General features: G+C 43.8%; 2 protein-coding genes across 5 annotated transcripts in view; both read left to right on the plus strand.

Annotated features, from left to right (window-relative positions):
• Positions 1 to 14,492, plus strand: part of tmem108 (transmembrane protein 108) — a 62,487-nt gene extending 47,995 nt beyond the window's left edge. For both annotated transcript variants that reach the window (XM_034108675.2, XM_034108676.2), the window contains exons 3-5: positions 8,667 to 9,836; positions 10,548 to 10,699; positions 12,230 to 14,492. In XM_034108675.2, the coding sequence (XP_033964566.1) occupies positions 8,667 to 9,836; positions 10,548 to 10,699; positions 12,230 to 12,346 (1,439 nt within the window). In that variant the 3' untranslated portion in view covers positions 12,347 to 14,492. The remainder of the gene's footprint in view (positions 1 to 8,666; positions 9,837 to 10,547; positions 10,700 to 12,229) is intronic.
• A 3,998-nt stretch (positions 14,493 to 18,490) lies between these two features.
• Positions 18,491 to 22,669, plus strand: cdv3 (carnitine deficiency-associated gene expressed in ventricle 3). 3 transcript variants are annotated; one of them, XM_034108570.2, is made up of 5 exons: positions 18,491 to 18,930; positions 19,628 to 19,704; positions 19,993 to 20,129; positions 20,489 to 20,651; positions 20,733 to 22,669. In XM_034108570.2, the coding sequence occupies exons 1-5, from the start codon at positions 18,745 to 18,747 to the stop codon at positions 20,860 to 20,862; spliced, it is 693 nt and encodes a 230-aa protein (XP_033964461.1). In that variant the 5' UTR covers positions 18,491 to 18,744; the 3' UTR covers positions 20,863 to 22,669. The 3 variants fall into 3 exon arrangements, with proteins under 3 accessions (XP_033964461.1, XP_033964462.1, XP_033964463.1); XM_034108571.2 differs by having other exon boundaries at positions 19,631 to 19,704; XM_034108572.2 differs by having other exon boundaries at positions 19,637 to 19,704.
• Positions 22,670 to 23,670: the final 1,001 nt, after the last annotated feature.

Consider the following 23,670-nt stretch of genomic DNA (forward strand, 5'->3'; position numbering starts at 1 on the left):
TTAATTTTTCTTAAAGGGGACTGTTACGTCCCCACTAAGGTCAAGGGCAAGCCTATTCAACTAGCGGCCCACGGGCCGAATCAGGCCCTTCAGAATTTTTTTCTGGCCCACAAGAGGTTGCCTGCAAATCGAAATGGCATATGTGTAATAGCATAAATTAAAATAATGTCTGATCACACTAAATCCGAAGATGCGGTGAAAACGCTGGTTTTTCCATTCATTTGTATTATTTTGAATTCATTATTTTGCCTGCCGCGCTCTGCTCATTAAAAAAAAACGCACTGTGTCCGCACTTGTCATTGGCTCAGTCAAACTCACGTTACACACTAGGTTCGCGGGCCATAGAGAAAGTACTTTAGTTAACAGCTTCAAGATGTCTCTCTCCAAGCCCAAGCAACGTAAAGTTGATTCGGAAAATCGACAATTCCAGAATGAATGGACTGACAAATATGTATTTACTTTGCCAGCCGCAACAAGTAATAAACCGGTGTGTTTATTGTGCAACGAAAGTATATCCGTGATGAAAGAATACAACGTAAAGCGACACTACAACTCAAATCACGGCTCGTTTTCTGCCAGTTTTCCTGTGGGCTCAGAGGAACGGAGAAGGAAAGTACAGGGACTGCTAGCATCATTTGAATGGAGTCAAGTGGCCAACAATGAGGAAGGTGGCCTTGCTTATACTGACAATGTTTGGATCTACCTATACGTGTGAGTCTAGCTTTTCTCATATGAATGCCATCAAAACAAGGGCACGTTGCTCCATGACCAATGAGAGTGTCTCAGGATTGCTCTTACCACTTATGAGCCAAACTATGCTGAAATAGCTAAATCAAGGCAGTGTAATTTCTCTCACTGACTCAAACAGGCTAAACATGACAGAAATCTGATTCATGGTATGTATGCAGATCTGTTTTTATGGTCATTCAAACAAGCCTACTTACTGTTTCGAAAATTGTAGAAATGTTTCCAAGATATGAATGTTATTGTTATTTTACTATGTTCTATTTGCATTTAGTATTACATTTTATGGACTTGTGTTGTCTTCAATGCACCTTGTGTATGCTTGGAAGTGTTGAGGATATTATACACAGGGCTACTTACTGTTAATGTGATGAATTACTGTTTTATTATATTCATCTTGTTTTGTACATTAGTGGACATGGAACTGTTGGGGGGGGGAAAACCTCATGTCTCCTTAGTTCTATTTCGTCCCTACTGACCGCCAGAGGCGGTGCTTTAGCACTGGATATGTCCATCGCGCGCATGCGCAGCTCGAGTACCAATAACAACAAAGTCACCTGTGACCCACGTGACACCGGCTATATCAGCCGGTATTGTCAGAGGATCTGTTCCTTTTCATCTTCTCGCTGCGCGAGGGTACCGTGGCTACGTTTTCGTAGCCTACAGCGTTCAGGTTTGAACGTTTGATCTGAGGGATTTCTCTGCAAACAGCTGGCCGCGTGAAGCTTCGCGACTGACAGTCGGGGCTACGGGTCATTAGACGCGTCCTCCAGGAGCTGCGCCGGCTGTGCAGAGCCTCGACAGACAGGTTTGTGTCAGCTTGTTGCTGGGGATGGCTGTGTTTCCACACCCGCTCCCAGCCAAGTTGTCCTGATTACGCTCCCTCTACCGGTAATGCGGATGTAGCTACATCCCTTTTTCTGTTCGGCGAGTAGTAGCACCGCTCTACTCTTCCCGTTCAGCAGGTAGCCGGTGAAGGCTGTGTTCCCGCTCCCGGTTACACTGCATCTGGCGTTCGACTCTAACTTAACCAGTGAAGGCAGTTCTCGCCCCCACTCCTGGTAGATGCCAAACGGCCTCGTTTTTCCGTTAAGCAGGTAGCCGGTGAAGGCTGTGTTCCCGCACCCGCTCCCGGTTACACTGCATCTGGCATTCGTCTCTAACTCAACCAGTGAAGGCAGTTCTCGCCCCCGCTCCTGGTAGACGCCAAACCGCCTTGTTTTTTCTGTTAAGCAGGTAGCTGGTGAAGGCTGTGTTCCCGCACCCGCTCCCGGTTACGCTGCATCTGGCATTCGTCTCTAACTCGACCAGTGAAGGCAGTGTTCTCGCCCCCGCTCCTGGTAGACGCGGAACTGCCTTGTTTCTCCGTTAAGCAGGTAGCCGGTGAAGGCTGTGTTCCCGCACCCGCTCCCGGTTACACTGCATCTGGCATTCGTCTCTAACTCAACCAGTGAAGGCAGTTCTCGCCCCCGCTCCTGGTAGACGCCAAACTGCCTTGTTTTTCTGTTAAGCAGGTAGCTGGTGAAGGCTGTGTTCCCGCACCCGCTCCCGGTTACGCTGCATCTGGCATTCGTCTCTAACTCAACCAGCGAAGGCAGTGTTCTCGCCCCCGCTCCTGGTAGACGCTAAACTGCCTTGTTTATTCTGTTAAGCAGGTAGCTGGTGAAGGCTGTGTTCCCGCACCCGCTCCCGGTTATGCTGCATCTGGCATTCGTCTTAATTTAACCAGTGAAGGCAGTGTTCTCGCCCCCGCTCCTGGTAGACGCTAAACTGCCTGGTTCCGTTAAGCAGGTAGCTGGTGAAGGCTGTGTTCCTGCACCCGCTCCCGGTTACGCTGCATCTGGCACTCGCCTCTAGCTCAGCCAGTGAAGGCAGTGTTTTCGCCCCCGCTCTTGGTAAACTGCCTTATTTACTAATCCAGCTAGGTGAAGGCAGTGATCTCGCTCCCGCTCCCTCTGCCGTAACGTGGGTGTAATTACATCCCTCTTTCTGTTCGGCGAGTAGCAGCAACGCTCTACTCTTTCCATTAAGCACCCCCCCCCCCCCCTCCTTCGGTTGGCGCCCCTCCTTCGGCTGACGCACCTCCTCCGGTTGACGGAGAGTCCTCCGTCGCGTACCAGTCGAGCCAGGGGAGCTGTTTAGATCAGCTGCCCTGGAGGCACTGGAGTGTGCCGCCCAAGCTAGGCAGACCAGGCAGCAGCACTCGGGTCCTCGCAGACCTGTGCCAACTCCCAGCAGGCCCAAGGGCCGCTCTAGCAGCCGCACTCAGCCGCTGGATTACAGCGTCTGCAGAGGTCTTAGCGGCCCACTCAACCGCCTCCCAATGACTTACGTGCCCCATGTCGCCCGCCTTCCAGGCGGCCTCGTGCCCCAGAGCCTTACCGGAACCCCCCCAAGAGGCTCCAGGGTCCGGGGGGCTGGGCTCTGAAATCCCGGGGGTGGTCGGCGGCTGCTTTCCCAGCAGCAGCTCAGTTTCTGGGCAGTCTGTACTTCCGTCCCTTGGGTGGTTTTCACCTTAACCCAGGGGTACGGACCGCAGCTCCGGCCCCTAGCCTTCGGCTGGGTCTAATTGACAGTCGTCAGCGATCCGGCAGGGGCCCTACCTCTGGGCCAAGAGTTGTCCGTCCTTTTGTCCAAGGACGCAATCAACCCAGTAAGACCCTCTGCTTAGCCAGGGGGTTCTACTCGGCATACTTTCTCGTGAGCAAGAAAGTCGGCGGATTTCGCCCGATCTTGGACCTCAGAGGAATCAACAGATTCCTGAAGGTGCTGCCATTCTATATGCTGACTACTGCATACGCACAGGTGGAGTGGTTCCCAACCGAGGGATGCCTACTTCCACGTGGGCCGGGCAAGAGGGTGCCTTATATTCAGTTCCTCCGGCCCTTGGGCAGACTGGCAGCTGCCTCGGCCGCTGGGCCCTTAGGCCCGCTGTCGTTGTGCCCCATGCAGATGTGGCTGAACAGCCTTCACTTGGACGCCAAGTGGCACAGGCACAGTGAAGTCAGGGTGTCGCAGCATTGCTCCACTCTCTGTCACGCTGGAGGGGCAGGGCCTATCTCTGGTAGGCGTGCCCATGGGCGCCATCCCATCCCGCCAGGAGACCATCACCATAGGTGCATGTCTCTCAGGGTGGGGTACAGTGCGGCAGGGCAGGACCGTTCAGGGTCAGTGGTCTGCCCAGCAGAGTGCGCGCCAGGTCAACGTGCTAGAGCTTCGGGCCGTGCAGCTTGCACTCACGCACTTTCTACCCCAACTGGGGGGCAAGAATGTGCGTGTTCCTTGGGGACAGCATGTACATTGTTGCTTAGACAACAGTCCCTTCTAGATAGTGGACGTTCTCACTCCACTCTGAATGTGGCTGCGATTCTGCCCAACATGTTCGGGTCGACGGCGCCACGGTGGGGTGCCACAGGTCGGTGTCCCTCTTTATGAGAGGGGCTTTACGGCAGCGTCCCCCTTGCACCCCGAGGGCTCCGGCTTGGGACCTGCCCTTGCTGCCGGATGCCCTATCACCTCCTCCCTTCGAGCCCCTGGCCCAGGTGGGGCTTAGGTGGCTGCCCACAAAGGCAGCATTTCTGCTTGCCACAGCCTCAGGGAAGTGAGTCGGGGAGTTGCATGTCCTCTCCATAAACAATACATGCCCGAGGTGAGACTCTCAGGCGTTGCCCTTTGGGCAAATGTGGCATTCCCGCCCGGGGTCCTTCCACAAACTCACTTCAATCAGCCTGCCCAGCTGGCACGCTTTGACATTCAGGAGTACGGCACATCGAAGTTGCTGTGCCCGGGGGGTGCCCAAAGGGCGTATATCAAGGCTACTGCCTGTATACGGCAGGAGGAGCAACTCTTGAGTTTGCCCTGGCGGCACTAAAGGAGGTTAGGCCCTCTAACCAGTGGCTTCCCCACTGGGTTGTCGATACCATCTCACAGGCTTACGGGGCCAGTGGCCGCCCCCTGCCACCAGGCTGAGATGCCACTCTACAAGGAGCATCTCAACATATTGGGCTGCCCTGAGAGGGGTGCCCCTGGAGACCATCTGCGCCGCGGCGTCGTGGGCGTCTTCTGGCACATTCTCCAGTTGTCATCAGGTCAATGTCGCCACTCCCCATTCTTTGGGCGTGGTCCTTTTGCCGAGCTCCGCTGCTTCCAGTGGTGAGCAAGGGCTTGGATTCTTCATGACATTGTTGGTATAGGTCATCCAGTGCTAAAGCACCGCCTCTGGCGGTCAGTAGGGACGAAATAGAACGATAGTTACGGCTGTAACTACGGTTCTATGAGTCCCGGATGACCGCCAGAGTTCCCTGTCACTCATAATTCTTGTGTGCTCGCGAGAAGATTCGGGGAACAGATCCTCTGACAATACCGGCTGATATAGCCGGTGTCACGTGGGTCACAGGTGACTTTGTTGTTATTGGTACTCGAGCTGCGCATGCGCGCGATGGACATATCCAGTGCTAAAGCACCGCCTCTGGCGGTCATCCGGGACTCATAGACCGTAGTTACAGCCGTAACTATCGTTTTAAAGATGCAACATTTTGCACTTTTGTGTCAAGCCTTGTAACCGAAGCTTTCCTACTTTTTTATGGACTGGTTGCTTTCTGTAATGATTTTATGTTGATACAATTAAAGTAAAAAAAAAAAGGGATGCACTTGACTAGTTCATTTAATGTATTAGTATCTATTAACACTACCGTAAGCAAGAGTTATTTGTAGTGATTCCTTGACAAAGTATTGTGTGGCCCACAAACCCCGAGTGATGTTCCTATTTGGCCCACTTGCTAATGAAGTTGAATAGCCCTGGTCTAGGGGACCTGGAGACAATAACACACCACAACCAATAATTATGAGGGAGTCAGCGTAAAGGTTGACAAAAGGTTTATTCCTTGAACAACCTATCTGAACAGAAGTTTAACAGAAATACTCTTTGTGTGAGGAGGAGGAGGAGGAGTCAAAGGAGATTGTGCCAAACAAAAGAAATAAGCATAACAAAACCAGGCCTCTCTCTACATCTATCCTTGGAAACCAAAACTCAAACAAAAACCCTCACTAACTAAACTACTCAAAGCTGAACAAAACAGAATACAGGGGTGGCAACAATCCGCTAACCTAGTGTGTATTAACATTAGTTACCTACGTGATGAGAAATGTACAGGGTACCCCAGACTTACCTAACTCCCCCACCTCAACACACACATTAACAAAAGGGTCAGACAATACAAGGAGAATGAGTTGCTAAACACTGCAGTCAATTGCAAGCTCCTCAATCCACAACAGGCCCAGGGTGAGAGAGCGAGAAGGCTTCTTGGGTGCCTCCTTTATGGTCGGCCCTGGCTGCTGATAGGCCAGCTGAGGGTGAGAGGGTCCAATCAGCCATCAGACTCAGGTGCACAGACAGATTCCGATCAGCTGCTGATTAGCTGTGCAGAAGACAGGGAGAAGAGAGAAACACAGAAGATGGAAGGAAAACCACACAAGTACAGCCTGCCTGGCACGTAACACCCCCACACATATAAATCCAAACAGTATGTTTGGACCTGACAATGAACATTTTCTATTTACATAGCACGAGATAGTGCAGGGTGGCTGGTGTCTCCCTTAGGGATAAGGTGAGAAGTTCGGTCATCAGGGAGGGACTCGGAGTTGAGCCGCTCCTCCTTCGCGTCGAAAGGAGCCAGTTGAGGTGGTTCGGGCACCTAGTTAGGATGCCACCTGGGCGCCTCCCTAAGGAGGTGTTCCAGGCACGTCCAGCTGGGAAGAGATCAAGGGGTAGACCTAGGACCAGGTGGAGGGATTATATCTCTTCGCTGGCCTGGGAGCGCCTTGGGATCCCCCAGTCAGAGCTGGTTGATGTCGCCAGGGAAAAGAAAGTTTGGGGCTCTCTGCTGGAACTGCTACCCCCGCGACCTGACCACGGATAAGTGGGAGAAGATGGATGGATGGATGGAGATAGTGCATCGGCAAGAACATTATCGACCTCGAGCTTGAATGGCTTCGAAAAGTCTGGTGCAGAAAGAACAGGAGTCCAACACAGAATACCTTTTAGGCTCTCAAATGACTGTTGACACTCACCGGACCAAACGAAAGGCTTTGAGGGACTGGTCAACGTAGTGAGTGGGGCCGCCACAGAGGAGAAGTTTCTGCACAAACGGCGATAGTACCCTGCCATTCCTAGGAAGCGGCGAAGTTCCCTCCTGGTGGATGGCACTGGGAGGGAGGCAATTGCCCTGATCTTTGCATCAGCAGGGCACACCTGCCCTCGACCAACCTGCTGACCAAGGTAGAGAACGGTACCTTTTCCAAACTCACATTTGGCAAGGTTAAGCGTGAGGGATGCGGCCGACAAGCATTACAAAACTTCTCTTAAGGTAGACATGTGGCTAGACCAGTCATTAGAATAGACAACAATGTCGTCCAGATATGCCTTACAGTTTGGAACATGTCCTAATACAAGATTTACAAGCCTCTGAAAGGTGGCAGGTGCGTTACACATACCGAAAGGCATCACAGTATACTGAAGGAAACTGTCAGGTGTCACAAAGGCTGAGATGTCAGAAGCACGCTGTGTTAAAGGAACTTGCCAGTATCCCTTTAACATGTCCAGCTTACTGACAAATTGTGCTGGACCAATTTCATCGATGCAGTCATCAATGAGCGGTAATGGGTGTGCATCGGGGACAGTGACATCATTAACCTTGCGAAAGTCAGTGCAGAATCTGGGATAATAATAAGCCACACAGTTGCACTGGGTGACATGTTCCTACATTACCATGATCCCACACGCTGGTTTAATTTGAGTAACTCGCACATTCACTGTCCTGCAGCTATAAACAGTCAGTAGAACACAAAATCGACAATCGTCAACTCCGGACCTGAAAATAGACACTATTTCTTTCTGTTTAAGTAAAGCTTGAAAAAGCTACAATGCCCAGCTTTTGAAAGAATTACAGCGGATTTTAAGTAATTTAATAATAATTAATAATTAGCCACAGACAGGTCTGAGAGTGTTGAGACATCCTAATGGATTATTTGCTTTTGTCTTTTCATTGGATTTTTGAAAATTAGTAAAATATAGAATATTACCAGCCTCCTCCTCCTTTAAGCAATATACCAATAATGGTTAAGATTGAATTGAATATGTGTCAAAATAACCTAGAAACTTGTAGTATTATTTAACTGATTTCAAGATGTTCACCATCTTGGTGCAAAACATGCTACATAGCGTTATTTAGACAGGAATTGATAGTGTTAGCTTTTTGTTTTACGGCATGTTCTGTTCTCAGATGAAGGAATAGATGTGAGAGCTCCGCTAATACGTCACATTAGCTGTGTTTAACAGTGTCAATAAAGGATGGAGGAAACGGGGCGAAGTGGAAATTAATAAGCCTTTGCACGTTCCTCCCATTACGACTTCCTTGCTGTCTTGATAACAATAGATAATCATAATAATTGAACCAATATTCCCCACAGGCAACTGCTAATGGCTTGTCCCTACAAAGCCTCCTTATGGGATTCAGTTGAGAAGGTGAATGTGTCAGCTTTTCTGAGATGGTCTTAGCATGTTAAGTGGGCTATCTGACGCAATTACTGTTAGAAGAAATCTGTGCACTAAGTAAGTATTGGAAATTATTTTAGCTGGGAGATCCTGTGTTTTACATGCGGTACACATAGTGGAACTCGTCTAGTGCATAATTCAGTTATACTATGTGAGTGACAAACAGCGGTTCAGTAGATTAAAGGCTGAGAAGCATAATGAAAGTAAGACAAGTACACAACTTATCCTGAGCAATCATTTTGGTCTACTCTGCACTCTTTTCTAGCTTTTTGTGGCAAGATCCTTGAGAGGAATCACCTTAAGACAGACACTTTTAAAGTGAAATAATCCAACAATTCTAATCACAAGCTTTCTCTCTCTTTCTCCACAGGTGTTCTAGCATTCCTAGCACTGCCAGTAGGGCTGGTGTCATCAGCACAGGAGCTGTTCCTCAGCCAGAAACCCCAGGTCTCCATGGCAGCTGCCCACATTAGCCCCCTTTCTGCCCCTGAACCTCCCCCTGTGGACTGGCATCAGGAAGGCTCCAGTAGCGGGGAATGGGCATCCAAAGGACGCACTCATTCGTTAAACATTATCCTCCCTACTGTCACCATCCATCCTTTAGCCTTACTTCACACCACCCAAACGTCCAGCCTGGCTCATGACAACCCACCCGTTAATGATAAAAATACAGTCCCCCCAAACACTGTGAGTACTTCTAGTCATGTGAATCAGCCCCTGGAGCCGAGCTCTGACGTTGTGAACCAAGGCCACATGCACAAATTGGTAAGGGTACCTCAAGCCCATAACCCAGTTTCTGTCGGCACTAAGCAGGCCAGCAGCAGCAGCAGCCCTAGGTCTCCTAGCATAGCGGCCCCAAATATAGCCTCACAGCCTCAGAAGCTGAGTTTGGATGAACCCACTAACTCAGATCACGCCCCCTTTTCCTCTTCGTCGGGGAATGCTGACCCTTGGTTAAAAGTCGGGGAGCATGCCCGTGGTGCCACAGAAATGGCCAGACACCACGCTATCACCCTGAGGGAGGTGCACGGCGTGAATGAGCCCCCCACTGAAGAAATGCTGTTTGAGGGGACAGAAGTGTCTGTGACCCCGGTCCACAGCCCACCTGAGAAGCTAACTTCCACTGCGTCCACTCTAGCGCTCTCCACTGGGCTCAGCCTCAACACACAGATTCCAACCATCATCCCAAACAACCTCACTGCACCCAACGAGACCACCACTGTGGGGGGTCAAGGTAACGGCACAGACAATGCCCCTCTTGCGCCCTGGTTAGGGAACGTAACTGCACATGGAGGGCTGCTCTCTAACAGCAGCTCAGTTGAGGAGGGGAATGCTCAGGGGAACAGCTCCGAGCCCCCCTCTACAGCCAGTGGGAACTTCCTGAACAGGCAGGTGCCCGCCACGACCGAGGACCCCTGGATGCCCGGCAACAGCTCGGGCCCCACCGTTGACTCCCCGATGTCCCGTTTCACCATCTGCCTCAGCCGGATGGACATTGTGTGGATCGTGCTGGCCATCACTGTGCCTGTGTCCTCGTGTTGTAAGTAATGTTAGAGCAACTTATAAAAGAGGAAATTATTTAATTATCATAACAAATATCTATTCCAACGGTTGTTAACATATTTGGAAGTAAGCATATTTGCCTCAGTTATAAGATTTAGATGGAAAAAATACAAACCGCTCTCACATTCAATCTAATCTTGGACAGAAACTCTATGAAGATAGCAGACAAAACTCTATGTCACAGTAGAGTCTATTTTTTTATTAAAAGCTGTAATTCATTCATTTCATTCTCTCATTTTCCTTTATGCTTCCTGGTTTACACTTGAGAGTGTAATTGCATAATAGCAGCAAGGATGGGAGAGTAATTTTTATCGAGAGCTGCACCTGAGGCAAAACGATTGTTTAGCATTTTGATCTGTTCGAGATGGAGAAATAAGGATTTATTACTCTTTGATAAGACATTATTTTCTTTTATGATTCCTGAAAATGTCTTATAACTTATAACTTTGTTGTTTGCGACAGCTCAAAATTACAACAAGGCACACCACCAGTAGACTTCTCACACTGTATACCAGGGTGGTATTTTTCCCCTTCAATCACAGTTCCTTGCAACAGTAGCATGTTGTCATGAAGCATGCCTTGCCTACCTGCTCAGCTGGTGTGGGTGCTTTCAGAGGCTATTTGAAGCAGCATCTCTTACAGTCTCTGTACTAACCCCTCATTTTCCTTTCCTCTCCGCCCGCTCTAGCTGTGCTTTTGACTGTGTGCTGTATGAAGAGGAAGAAGAAGTCATCAAGTCAGGAGAACAACCTCAGCTACTGGAACAATGCCATCACCATGGACTACTTCAGCAGGCACGCTGTGGAGCTGCCCAGAGAGATACACTCTCTGGAGAGCGAGGTATAAACTACTGGCACACTCACTCCATTAGTGTACAGCTCTACACACAGAAGTTTCACCGTCAGTCAGCAGAATGGTTTTAATGAGTGTGGAAACAACAAGAGAATCCATGTTCAATGTCCTCGCAGCCTGCTGAAGCAATGCGCTGTATTACTAGGATTTACACAGATGCTATTTGGAACAAGCAAAAAGAGAATATCCCTGCATGGGATCTATTAAGATTAATTTGTTAGTTTTTAACATCTAGTAAATGGATTTCAAAGTGTGACCTGATTCAGTATACTGTTATTACAAATGCATGATGCTGCTGCTAAAAGGATATAGCAATGTTATTCAATTTAATTTAAAAAAAATGTTTAAACCTTATACCAGCAAACATCTTTTGACCATTGAAATTATATGATTATGATTGGATTTTTAGACTATATATTTTAAAACTTTAGTGCTTGGGGACAAAAACCATTAGGTATATAATATTTTCGAGCAGAATGACATACCAGGCAGCATAGAGGAGGCTTTAAAATAACATTTAGATCATCATTGAAGAAAAGAAAGTACAGAATATATAATTGACAATTTACAGTGATAAATCAAATCTGAAATGTGGTGATTGCGAGGGTGGCAGATCAAAATGTTCTTAAGCAGGTTTTGTTCTGCAGAAGTAATCTTGATTTATTATTTCAGAAACCCTGCCTGCAGGCCTGATGATGATTTCTTAGATTTCTGCTAATTTCCAAATGATTTTGGTCAATATAATACTGAGAAAATAACAGCACCACCTTAGTGTGTAGTGCATCATAGTGCCACCTGGTGGGAAAGATAGTATATAATACCTCACTATAAAATACAGGTCTACTTCCTCTTCTTCCCCATATCATTTTGACTGACTATTCTTTTGTTCTATTTGCATGTTTTTCTATCACCAACTCTCCAGTGACCATTTCACTATGTCTCTTTTCTTTTATTCCCCATCCATTGCTCAATTTGCATCTTGTTACCATCTTTGGGGGCGTCAGGAGAGGGATGCTGAGGTTGGATCTTGTGTAGGGTGCCCCTGGTGACCCCCAGGTGTTGTTCTTCCACTGCTTTTCCTGGCTCTTTAGAGCAGCATAGCTCCCCGGGTGCTTTAGATGAATGACAGTGCTCCAGGAGAAATGATCATAAACCCTAAATTACAGTGTTAGTTTGATTGGATCTTAGTGATAAAATGGCCTCATTTGGGCTTTAATTCAAATCCTTTAGTTTTCACACCTCCTCCTCTTATTACTAAGTCACTCTGTTGTCTTGTTTCTGAGTCATCCCTCCCTTTAACATCTTCCCTGTTCATCTAGCTTTGTCAGATATCTTTGTTCACTATCTCATTAAAAGCCCCAGGCTGCACCAAACCCATAGTTATTCTGTTCTCTTTGATACTGCCTGTAGGGTGATTAGATACAGTAGACTGCAGTGTGTGCCCTAAAGTATGAATCACGAATCACAGCTATTGTCAACTACCTGCGTTAATCTTTGTTTCTGCGTGTGCATTTGCAGGATCATGACACTTGTCTCCCCCCGAACGGAGACTACAGCAGCAGCAGCGTCGTCCTGGTTAACCCTTTCTGCCAGGAGACCCTCTTCATCAACAGAGACAAAGCTTTTGCCATGTAGAGACAGAAAAAAAGAGACACTGTCTGATTCTCCACTCATACTCCCCCTGCTGTCTATTTTATATAGTATGTGGTAAATATTCAGAGACTTTATACTGTATATGACCAACACAAAAAAGAGGCACCCTGAAAGAGTAGTGATGTAAGCAGACACTGTTTACTATGAGGATGCCCCTGCATATTTTTCTGATGTACATTTTCTACAAAAGGCTTAATTGTGATAAAAGGTTTTTATTGTCTTTATAAAATACAGAGTATATGTGGTTTTGTTTCATTACAGTGGCTTGATGGTGAGTGCACTGCAGATGTTGCCATGTGAAATCTGCTTGAGAGAGAACCGTGACATGAAATCTTAGAAGCTGTTCTTGGTATTTTTAATTTTCTTTTTGAATGAATCCTAAAATACTTATAGCCTGATGAACTTGAATAGAGCACCTACGTTCTTGGGGGGGAAACAGAGATGTGTGTCAAAATACTGTATGTAAGATCAGGGCCCATATTTATCAAACTGAGAAATACACTTGGGAATCTGAAAAAGATGGAGGGATAACGCTTTCAAGTTATTCACAGCAAAATGTGAGAGTAACCTTCAAGAGAAGCTCTGAAGTGATCACATGATTAACCACATGAATACTGTTAGCCAATGGTTCCCTCTACTGTTCATCTGCCCCATTTTTCTGTTTATTTTATTCCTTACATTTTACTGTGCAATTTCATTAAAATAACAACAACATATATTTGTATTACATGTGTGATATTACTGATACTTTGTTTAAAATGCTTTAGTTGCCAAATTATGAGTAAAAGAAAATCAGAAAAATAAAAGAAGAATAGAAGAACAAAATCAAACATTTAAATGGCTATTTTAGATATTTTTTAAAACGGTTTTAAATAGACTATATATACAGTATAGACATATGGGGTAAGAAGTCGGATGAATGAAATAAAAAGTCGAATACTGTCTTGATAACTCGAATACTTACTGCTAAGTCGAGAAGGAAAGTAATTATGCTGCTGGTAGACAAGGTACATCAGAGAAATTATACAATAAGGAGTTTGGTACATCATTAGTAACAAATACAGATATTAAAGTCAAAACGTTTTCCTTTATCAGTTTGATAAATAAAGGCCTGATTTTGAAGGTTTATTTGAGCAGTTTATTTTGGTGACTTGGAGTCTACAACTAGCAGTTTTTAGAGACGTCAATCAAACGAAACTGACTTAAAATATCATTCCCCCTCTTGTGTCACCAGCTTCTCTTAAGAGGGACCACATAGATGTCTTAATTCCTTCTGTTGACCCTTTATATATATATAAATATCAGTATGTGTGTGTGCCCTGTTTGTGCATGTAAGAGGACTGTGTGAGTACGGATGAGTATTGTGCTGCCTCCCTTTAACAAATATCACTGTTACTTTATGTCACACAAGGCTTTGTATTTCTTTGAGCTCAGTTATATCTGTTTCTCTGTGTGTGTCCGTCTGTCAGTGTCGTGGAGTGGTTACTGGTTATAGCCCAGTTTGAGAAAGAATTTCTCAGTGCTGTGGGAAACAATTAGACCAACGTTGCTACTGTAAATGTGTCCCTCCATATATAATGTGTTTGTCCATCAATGCAAACTATGTTTGTTAAAATGTTGAATGATTGTGAGTTAGTTGCTGGACCACATAATGTGTTAGAGGCTTTCAATAATTTCTTGACCAATAAAAACGCTCGGATAAAAAAGGTATGCTGAATATTTGCTGGGAGCAAATATAGAGGCAGTTTGATTATCAAAAAAGATTGTTTTAATTCTTAGTTTAGTTATACAACATGTGGTCCTTCTATCATCTGTTTTTATGTTTGCATCGCTGCAGTTTTATTCAATTATCGATCTGCCTCTATCGTCGCTAAAGTTTATCTGCATTGTGAGATGTTGTCCTGAAATCACTGATCCAAAAGGTGAAGATGAATAACACTATTAAACATATTGATATGTCCTGCATTGGATGCTCACAGCTGGGCTTCTTGTTTTGCACGCTCAAAAGTGGATATTTTACTAAACGTTCAGTGGCACGGTGGAGCAGTGTTAAACATTATGTATTTTTTGTACTGTAGTATACACTGTACTTTTTACTGCTGGGCAATAAAACTGAAAAAATACCTGACTAATTTGTTTGTCTGATTAATCCTCTTAAGAATTAAATGTAATCATTGTTTCCTCATATTGTCAAGCAAGACGGTCAGGAATTATTTGATTTGTTTTTAGATATCATTACTTGTTTATTATATAACAAAGCAGTCTTGCCGACCACAGCACATCCATTGATGCACTGTTCTGGAATGTTCTCTTTGTTCACCAGTTCTGCACGTGGTCAAGTGACCCCCAGCTCTGGGTATATAACGTCAGTTGAATAATCTGTCAACAAACCTGCTTTCCTACTGAGAAGATCAATTCAAATCTTGAAAAACCTGAGAGTTTAGCTTTTAAAAGTATCTTTATGGCCATTTAAAAAAAGAAAACGATTGACCCTACGTAACTGGCCTTGTGAGGTTTTGAAAGTTAAGTCCAAATACATGAAGGATTTTATTTTCTTCTGTTTAAGATGAGATGTATTCATATTTGTGTCAACTATTCAACGAGTTCCTTATTAAGCCTCCTATGTAAATGCATTCAATCAGATGTGTACTTGTTTTGTAACTAAATAATCGGTTACAAAAACAAATGAAATTGGAATTTTTAAAATGCTACATATGTTAAAACCATGCAATCATGTGAACGTTAAGCTTTCTATCATAGTTAAACTGGGCAGTAATTAATTACAGGTTACAAACATAACACACTTTCTTTTCTCCCTGTTAAAGCAGTCCAACATCTCAGTGACATCTCACGGGCATTCCTTGAATTAACACTTTCAGCCTCTGTCTTTGGGGGAAAGATTTACAGTCCCCTGTGCAATAAAAAATATTAATAGAAAAAACGTTTTGTCCCTTTGACCACAACATACCTAATCAAAGACACTTGTTGAAGCCAGTTACTTCCTCAGCACAGCATCTATATGCTATACAGCAGTGACCACCAACTGGCGGCCCGCGGGCCACATCCGGCCCGCCAGACATTCTCATCCGGCCCGCACGACGGGGGTGACTGTGGCGTTAGCGGAGTGGTTACTGCGTTCGCCCCCCACCCATTTATTTGTTTACAACGTCTCGTGAGTAAGGTGCAGTACCGGAGTCCAACAGAGAGGCAGCAGCTGCGGGACAGTAGACTGCGTACTGCGAAACCTTCCCTCCCCTGAAGAAGAAGTGATCCTTCGTTGTGAAGAGCCTGGTTAATGCGCTCCGCACCACAGCAGTAGCCCCGCTGCGACAGAGTCCAACAAACGATAGCTGAGGATTCTGGGTAGTGTAGTGTCTTCGGCCAAAACTCCGAAAAAATATTTGTTTCTCCGAATTGAAGGGGGAAAATACAAAAGCATTGTAGACAATTCAAACCAATCAATGTTGTGTAATTAACAAGGACAATTTGGTGTTTTTTAGTCGATGAGTAGTGCAGATATCACTGTAAAATCAATCGACAGTAAGGAGAATAGGCTACTTACTTCCGGGTGTAAAATTCTCCGTTATCCAATGGGAATGGACGCTCGTAATACAATACAGGGGACATTATCATTATCTTTTAAATAACGTTAACTGAAGGGAACAATCTATTTGACACAGCTGAAGCTCTGGCCTTCCTTAAAAACTAACTAATTTAATAAAAATCACAGTTGCATTACACACAATGCACTGTTTTTTGAGAACACAAATTCGTAACTAATGTAATTTTTACATTCTGACGAAAAATAAAAATTATTATGAATACAAATAAAATAAAAGAAGCCTCCCGTGAGTTACTACAAGCTATATAGTAGATTTTAAAAACGTTGTATAGAATAAAAGCTCACTGCGGGACGTTGTAGAAATGCGTGTGTGCACCACGACAAAGGAGCCTCATTCACTTTACATTGGGGTTGTTTGCGTGGTGCCGACACGTAAATGTAACAAAGTTCGTGACTCCACCACGCATTGTGGTGTTAAGAAGTCGTGGTGGAGTCACGCATTCTGGTGAGATCAGGTTGTGTTTTTTATGTGGGGTGCAGATGAGAGAGCTGTCCAGAATGACACCAAGATGTTGTGTTTGAGTTCTTGATAAGCCATGAAAACAGTAAAAGAAGTGTCTCCTGTTCACCAAAACATACCCATCTGTTATAGAAAAAGAAAGTATTCCAAAAGTAATCTGAATACTATTTATAAAATTCTGGGCTATAAAAAAATCGCTGGCCCGCGATAGTGTCTATTGGTTACATTTCGGCCCTTGGAGCAAATGAAGTTGGTGATCCCTGCTATACAGTATCTATTAATGTAACCTTCATTCAGCCCTTATATAATAGCTTATGTTGTGAGTTGTGTTTGTATGTAAAATGTAATATGTCTTAATGTCAGCCTTTTTCTCATGCAAAAAGTACAACAAGTATTTTTATCTTTTTACTATTGAAGTCCTTTTATGCCAGGGAAAAAGCATGACATTTTAGGAATTTCAAATGTATAGGCTACATGGTAACTCAAAAGTATTATATGTCAAGTCACGATTTTATGATATTACATAAAAAATAACAATCTTTAAGTAGAATTATAGTCAGGGCTGCACATAACTGGTGCGCACCGGGTCATTTGAGAGAGAGAGAGAGAGAGAGAGAGAGAGAGAGAGAGAGAGAGAGAGAGAGAGAGAGAGAGAGAGAGAGAGAGAGAGAGAGAGAGAGGGAGGGAGAGGGAGAGGGAGAGGGAGAGAGAGAAGGGAGAAGAGAGGAGAGAGTAGAGAGGAGAGAGAGAGAGATATTTGCGAGTTGCATATGAACTCAGCGTAGGCACGTAGCACCGGCGTTATAGATGTTCGTCGAGCAGACAAAGATGGCCAATTAGCAGCAGCATATAAAGTGCAATGGTGTACTCAATATCCACATCCAGTGATAAATCGTAAGGCACAATGGTACACAGTATCATGCCTCTGACCTCTGAATGGTCAGAGCCTCAGAGGCATTCATGTATAGCAGGTCACCATAATCTAATACAGGTAATAGATTATGGTCACCATAATCTAATACAGGTAAAAACGTTGCATATATCAGATGTTTCCTTGAGGATGTCCTCTGTACAGCACATCAGGGATTGATAGAGTAGCTCAAAAGAGTAAAAGGAGATGCATGTTAACAAAATGTCCACTACAGTGGACATTTTCAATGGACTGGGTCCCAGGAGGATATGACAGTAACCAAAAATATCCTTTAAAACTGGAGAGATAAAAAAAAATGCATAAATAGATAAGGTAAAATAAGATATATATATATATATATATATATATAAATGTTTATTGATTGGGATAAACCCCTTGAGATGCACCTTCTCGTTTTCAAGGGGGTTCATATGAATGAACAACACAAATAAAATAAGTTACATTCATTTCTTATTGGCTATGGTAGGTTATTGGTTATGTTCACATACTTATTTGATTACATCCACTTGTCTAAGATGACAACAGAGACTTTCGACCCAAAACCAGCTGTTGACTTGTGGATGCAAGCATCTAATCGCAGACTCAACCAGAGAGAAAGTAGTAGGCCTACATCATCAGCTACCATGTCTGACAGAGAGGAAGACAGTGAGGAGAACAGTCAGGAGGGAAGTGATGACAGTTTGTAGGATTACTGGTCGTGCTAATGTTGTCTTGTTTTCTCCTCTGCATGTGTGTTCAGTGCCGTGTGTATGGCAAATAAAGTCAAGACCCCCTCAAAAGTTACGGTTTATTTCATTTTAAGGATGAGCACCAAGCAACATCTCCAGGTGCTCCTTTGAGAACCAGGGCAAAAAAGTTATGTGCACCCCTGATTATAGTCATGGCTTTGTGGTAAATGTCTTACAATACTAAACAATGACTTAAAGCTAAAAAGTCTTTAAAGTTGATGTTTTATTTAGTAACCATTTTTAATTATGTATTCAAATGTAATTGAACATCTCTTTGCATTTGGTATTAGTACTATTGTTTAAAAATAAAACATGAAATGAAATACCATGAGAAAATTGTGCCTTTATTTTTTGCCCTGTAACGTTTCCGGTTCAGGATCGGAGTGTTTCCGGGTTACGGTACAGATTTGTCAAATAGTCCGTGCATGGCATGGTTGTCAGGATAGCCATCGATTCAGCTAGGTATCAGGGTGGACACTTTTTTTTTTATCAGCCTTTAACAGAAGTTAAACCGTCAGAATTAGGAGTCAGGCTATCCTTTCTGTCAGTTTAAACGGCTGTCCACACTCTCGAAGAGCAGATTTTTTTTTACATTTGTCATTGCTCGGTTAGCTAACAAGTTAACGTTGCTCTTTGAAAATGGCGGATCTACCACCAGAGAAAAGCCTGGACGATTTCTTTGCCAAGCGGGATAAAAAGAAGAAGAAAGAGAAAGGAAAGGGGAAGGAGTCCACCCCTGGGCCTACGTCAGGAGTGATTAAAAAAACCAAGAGAGAAAAGGAAAAATCTACGAAAACCGACAACCAAGACCAACAAATCGAGAAGGTAATGTTAAGCTACGTTACGCTAGGTAACTTTTTTTGCCTTAGCGTCTTTTACCGGCGTCGTGTCAAATCTTCCACCCTCCGTCACAATCTGCTTCCTGTTTGAATTTAGCTTGCTCGCTGTTATCTTTTTCTACAATATGATAGAGCCACGCACTTTATATATTCAACATGGAGGGAGAAAACGCCGGTTGCTAGATAGCATATGGTTTCCCCTGGCACACATTCTGACGTATACGAAATTAAGCACGACACGCCTTAAACGCATTTTTTCAACAATCTTAGCTTTGGTTTTTTGACAAATCTAAACGTTAATGGTATCGTTAAATACCAACTTACAGTTTAATATAGTGTTAAGGCCTTGTGGGTGCTTTTTAAAGCTGTCATCCCTCTTGAATCGTGGCTGTCCACTAGGCCGAGCCGCCATTTGTCACAAAAATATACGTGGTTGACAGTCTTATATGTTTGAAATAACACAATACAATCACGTAAAGCTTTATCATCTAGTATAAGGTGTACATATCGTGTCATAGTGGTGTAATGTTGACCCCACACTAGTATAACCCGTGTGACCATTTCTTGGGAAGCCCTGGCCAGGTAGCAGATGTTTCTATCAAAGAACAGCCCCTCAATTATACGCTTTACAAATATGTAGATGTACTTTGTTGGGGTGAGATTTCATGCATCCTTCTGCCTAGGAGGACGAGGAATGGAAAGAGTTCGAACAGAAAGAAGTTGACTATAGCGGGCTCCGACTCCAAGCCTTACAGATAAGGTAAGATTAAAATATGTATTTAGTCGGTCTAATATGTATTTCGTTGTTGTGGCTCTTTGTGCTCATGTTGAGAATTAGGAGTCTAATAAATGTATTTTGCCCTGATTTGGAGATCATATTTTATCCAATTGATGTCAAAAACTGTTGTCACAATCCTTAGTAAGGTACTAGCATGTGCTTTTTAACCAAATCAATATATCAACCTGTTTTTATAAGCAGATATCCGTAGCACTAAATTAGAGGGGAAATGCATCTTAGATAGCTCAACTGTTTTCTGGTTGTTTGCAGTGACGAGAAGGAGGAGGAGGAGTACGAGAAGGAGGAGGTTGGAGAGGATGGAGAGATCATTCTGGTCAGCGGAGACAAATTCTCTGGTCCATGGAACAAGTCGGGTGCTCCCCCGCCCGTTGCTGCTGCACCTGTGGGTGAGTAAACCAACGTCATACTGATTTATTTTGAAGGGTCAAGAAATAACACAATAAGAGGATGGGTAAACCACTGCTTATTAAGAATGCTCCTGTGGTTTTTCCCAACCTTGTCGAGTCATTTACACTGACTGCTCATAAGGCTCCTGTTAATTATAGAATACTGTATGGTAATGAAAGCCTATGACAGAAGTTTTTTCTGATGTGTTCCTAGCCATACAATTAGTTTTATCAAACAAAGATCACATACACAGCCTAAAGCCGTTTTAACTCTCTGACCATAGGATTTTTGATGAATTTGCATCTGAAATCAGTGTTCTTCTTTTTAACTTGTGTGATTTCTTCTTTTTTTATTACAGAGGAAGAAGAGGAGCCTGAGTCAAAGCCTTCCGGTGTATATCGCCCTCCAGGGGCTCGGCTGACCACCAACAGGCGAACTGCCACCCAGGGACCCCCTGAGATCTTCAGTGACACACAGTTCCCCTCTCTGATGGCCACCGCCAAGCATGTGGAGACACGCAAGTAAGCAGAGTTCAGCGAGAACAATTTGTTTACCATTTAGAAGTTGATGTTTTACTGACGTGATGCATATTTGCGTTTCAGGGACAGAGAAATGGAGAAGACCTTTGAGGTGGTGAGACACAGGAACCGTGGTAGAGAGGAGACCGGTGGTAGTGCCTCTATGCAGCAGTTGCAGCTTGACAACCAGTACGCCATCCTGGGGGACAAGTAGAGACTCCCCCCTCCGTCCCCTGGCCCCTTCAGCACGGTCCTGTCCAGCCCCTCAAGAAAGCCAGCTGTGTTGACTGCAGTCCTGACCGAGCTCACCTTGCCACCATCACCACACTGGTTACTCGTGCACACACACAGCCTCATGTACACACACTCATACACAGCAATACCAACGCACCACATACAGTGACACTCCCTTTAATAGCAACACACTTGACATCCATTCGTTGGCAAAACTGAAGGACTGCTTCTGAAGGGGCTGTTGAAAGAGGGAATAATTTAAAAGGAATTGGTCAAATACACCCAAACGTACAACACTGCAACAGCAACAGCAACGGCAGATGGCATATTTGTCCTTTGTGGATTGTACTCGGCAGTTGTACGCAACTTTTCTCTGGACTTCAACTTGCTTCGATAAAGCCACAGAGGATAACTTTAGGCAAGATGATTTTACAAACTTCTGTGAAAATATCTATTTTTTTGCAAGATCGTTATAACCCAATCGCACATGGTATTTTGGGGTGTGTTTTTGAGTTGCGGTGGGGGCTTCAGGAGTGGGGATACTACCTCAGCAGCATTGCTGGTGGTGAAGATGTGGACTGAGCTTTTTTTTTTGCTGTGGTGGTGAACGGGGCAAACACCAGCCCCCCCCCCCCACGTACAAGCCGGCCATCAGGCTCTTTAAATAAGAAACTTGAAGCTTTGATTTTGACACAGGATGATGACGCTCTGCAAAGATCTATGGACAAGAAGCGAAAGGTTGTGGTCCTCATTTAGAATTTCTATATAATGTGGCCTTACTGATAGAAGAAACTGCTTTGTCATCTAAAAAGAACTTTGCTTGTTGTCTAAAGGGCTGCTGCCTGCCTCTGAATCTCACCACTTTGTGACAAAAAAAATCATATACACGAAAAAATCTTTCTGTTCAACAATGCAGTGCTGTTGTAGTATGCCTGCAAATTACAACTACTAACTATCCCTCATATCCACCATTTAATTTAGCTGCCTCTAATTCGTTTTGGTCATTCTAGACATAAGCAAAAGAGAAGCTAATGCCTGTTTCTAATCTGAAAAGGTTATTTTTGGTAACATGCTTTGCTGTGGTTTGACACCAGATGATCACAGGTGTTACAGTATCAAGAAAAAATGACGGAAAAAACTTTAAATGCATATTTGTTAAGGTTATTCGGACAAAGTGAGTTTGCAGCTTTTTATAATTAAAAGTGGTACATTTCAACCCCAGTTTTAAGACTTTTTTTTTTTTTAAGATCAAGACTTTTCCTCATAAATACATTTGAGTTACAGCAAATACTCTGTAAAAAATGTAACTGTCACCAAACCAACAGTACTATCCACTTACTAAGACAGTGGTACGCCCAGTTAAAATAAAATGAATTTTTACTACAAGCATAGTTGTGTTTAAAAAAAAAGGTGAAGAACTGGATTTGTTATGTTTCTGTCCTTGTCATAAAAGATGCCAGGGAGTGTTGATCCCTGCTGGAACACTTTGGGTGGACGTAGATAATATTTGTGATGAGAAGAGCCAAACACAAAAAATAAAGTGATCCTTGTGACTGAAGTCTTGTCTAAATCTTTAAATGTTGAAAAAGGGGGATTACAGCATCTTTTACAGAAAAGGTTTTATCCGTTTTGTAAAATGAAAGCTTGTTATCCTGCTATCTCTCCCTTAATCACTTAATTGGTGTCTCATTTTGACCAACCGTTGAAACATTATCAAAAGTTTAAACTGTATGAAATGACCTTATACCAAGCATATTAACAAATAAAAGAAACTTTTTTTCACACAACAGACTTAAAATGTTTATTTGAAGTCAGCAGTGATTCAATTGTCATTTTAGTCTCAGATTTGAAACATGTCCAAATGTCAGCCCTTGCTGTCCGTCTTCATTTTTGCTCGACCTGAAAAGACGACACAGTTAAATTAGTAAAAAATCCTTCGTTGTTCAGCCGCTGTGCTGTCTGTCTAAATTGTGGCCTCACCTGAAAAGACGGTGACTGACATTTACAATGATACAACTTTAAATCACTATAAAAGCTAAATGTGGAAAGTGCTGTAGCCTATAGTTTTTTTTACCTGAGGCACTATATTTGCTTGAAACCACCACCGCCCGAAAAAGGATGCATGAAAATAGGCTTCAAATGAAAAGACGGTGACTGACATTTAAAATTATACAACATGAAATCATTATAAAAGATGATGTGGAAAGTGTTGTATAGTTTCTTACCGTAGGCCTAGGCTTAAGCTTTTTCTTGAAACCACCACCGCCCGAAAAAGGCTGAATGGAACTAGGTTTAGCTCTATGTGTCTGAAGGGGGGGGGGGAGACAACAACGTACAGTTAAATTCGTGTAAAACCATCCCAATTTGTTCAGCCTGTCTGTCAACTTGAAAAGACGATGACTGACAATTACAATTATACACCTTAAAATACTTAAACTTAAAAAGCTAACTGTATTGCATGCTCAATTATTTTTTATTTTATTTTATTCTGTTTCTTTGGTGGAATCACAAAAACGCTAAATTAATCAAATACAAATAAAATGGATGCTAAGAACGCTTTGTCTGAGTTCCTTCCTACAGTGTCTTTTTCTATAATGATGATAATGTATTATATGCTGCATTACAACCCTGCTTTTGTGACCTATTGCTCATGCAGACACTTTTTTTTCGATAGCGAAATATTGCAAAGTAAAAAAAGTCTTATATATGAGATAGTGCTGTGCTTTAGTATATTTCATTATTTGAGTGAGATCTCCCATTTTAATCTGATATACTCTCGCCGACCACA

The sequence above is a fragment of the Pseudochaenichthys georgianus genome, chromosome 20 (genome assembly GCF_902827115.2).
Source record: "Pseudochaenichthys georgianus chromosome 20, fPseGeo1.2, whole genome shotgun sequence".
NCBI classification, from domain to species: domain Eukaryota; kingdom Metazoa; phylum Chordata; class Actinopteri; order Perciformes; family Channichthyidae; genus Pseudochaenichthys; species Pseudochaenichthys georgianus.